This window comes from Melampsora larici-populina, assembly GCF_000204055.1.
Source record: "Melampsora larici-populina 98AG31 unplaced genomic scaffold MELLAscaffold_35, whole genome shotgun sequence".
Lineage (NCBI taxonomy): Eukaryota > Fungi > Basidiomycota > Pucciniomycetes > Pucciniales > Melampsoraceae > Melampsora > Melampsora laricis-populina.
Window position 1 is genome coordinate 123477 of NW_006768799.1, and position 1806 is coordinate 125282.

Consider the following 1806-nt stretch of genomic DNA (forward strand, 5'->3'; position numbering starts at 1 on the left):
CCAAACAGGATAAGCTGACCTATGCTTATTGTTCATGTGCAGGCACCCCGCAGAACGCGTCGAACACGAGCGCAGATCGAGGAGGATCTGATTGCCTCGGGATTGCCAGCTGGTTCGAGACCATCAGCAGCAGCGGTCAGGCGATCGCGCCTTGCATCTCAGCCCGTTCGATCTAACTCGTTGGCCACCGCGTCTTCGAAAGCAACGAGAGACAGCCCGAGCTTGGACCGTGTCGACTATCAGACCATTATCTCGTACCTGTCGAAGCCCAAAATCCGCAACACGCTCTTCGGTGGTGGTAGCCAGACTAGGGTGTCTGGTCTACCTATGAACCCTAGATCAATTTTGAACCCTCTCGCGATTAAGCTCAATAACAACTATAACATCCGCCACGACACCACCAACATGCGGTTGAATGGTCGAATCCTGTACCAGCGCCTGAAACGGTACAAATCGAAGTATGTATCTGCCAAGAATTTCAGTCTTAAGACGGGTAGCGGGCTCTCTGCAAAGAATGTGGCGGACGGCATTCACACCATGGAAGAATTGTTAGAATCCATGTGTCCCTTTTACTCTGAAATGGATATGCTTTTCCGTGATAAAGGAAATGTCACTCCTTTTGGGATCCTCGACAGTGGGGTAGGTCCCAAATCTTCCGACGACGACAGCGACGAAGGTGAAGCTCAAGGAATGGTTGTGGGTATCACTGAGGATACCCACAGTGATACCACTGATGGTCATGACCATCCGGTGGAATCAGCTCAAATCGCACGGTTGGAATCTTCTGGTAAGTATCAGTATTCACTGTAACAGATGTACCTTGATTGTCTGACTCAATCGTTTGGTGATACAGAACAACTGATTGAACAACCGAAAACCAAAACCCCTCATCCACAATCTTCCGGTGTTCAAGAAAACCAAAGTGATCCTGAAGCCCTCAACGCACACTACCGTAGATTTTTAAACGATGATTTTAGTTCACCACCTCCAACGCCCAAAGAGACTAACGTCTCCGAGACATTTGCTAATCGACAAGAATCTGTCCCCGCGGAAGCAGAGGCCAACCTGTTGAAAGGGAACCGAGTTAGACCACCGATTCGACCCCAAACCGATCTAGATGCCAGTTCCGGAGATGACCACGAAACAGTTACGACGGCGAAAGCCCCTCTCACGCAAGCTCGCTCGAAGGTTGCCAAACGAAAACCAGTTCAGAGACGTTCAGCGAGAGAGGATGCACTGACTGCTGAGGAACTCGCCTTAGACGCCAGTTCCGGAGATGAACTCATGACAATCGATGCGCCAGTGACCCAGGGGCGTGGGACTTCTCGATCGACTCTGTCTCGAAGGTCATTGAACCCACTGCCATCAATCGATCCTGCAAATGTGCATAGCAAGGAACATAAGCATGCTCTCGCCAATGTTATGCAGCAAGGGAATGAGGCAAAGATCAACATGCTCACGGAAGCCAACAAGTGGCGTCAAAAATTTGAAGCGGATCGAATGAAAGTTGAGGCCGATGCTCGCATGTCGGCTTTGTCATGGGATAAGGAGCGGTATTTTTTGGACCGTCAAGAATTACGAGACGCCGCGACTCGCCAAATGGCACAAGAGTTACAAAGGGAGCGCAAGCAATTCTGTGAAAAGTTGGTGTTGGAGGGCAAGACCCCTGAGGAGCTAGAGGCGTTCCTCCGCCTGGTTTATCCCGCTGAACAGGCTTAGGCCAAAGAAATCTTCGAAATCGCTGTGTCTGGGATTTGCGTCGTGGTATCTGTTTTATCATTTTCTTGTCTGCGATTAGTTTGCTCG

General features: G+C 50.1%; 1 protein-coding gene across 1 annotated transcript; it reads left to right on the forward strand.

Annotated features, from left to right (window-relative positions):
• Positions 1 to 690: 690 nt before the first annotated feature.
• MELLADRAFT_109187 (uncharacterized protein) lies at positions 691 to 1719 on the forward strand (the record flags this gene model as incomplete). Its single annotated transcript, XM_007413120.1, has 3 exons — positions 691 to 787; positions 854 to 1315; positions 1508 to 1719. The coding sequence occupies 3 exons, from the start codon at positions 691 to 693 to the stop codon at positions 1717 to 1719; spliced, it is 771 nt and encodes a 256-aa protein (XP_007413182.1).
• Positions 1720 to 1806: the final 87 nt, after the last annotated feature.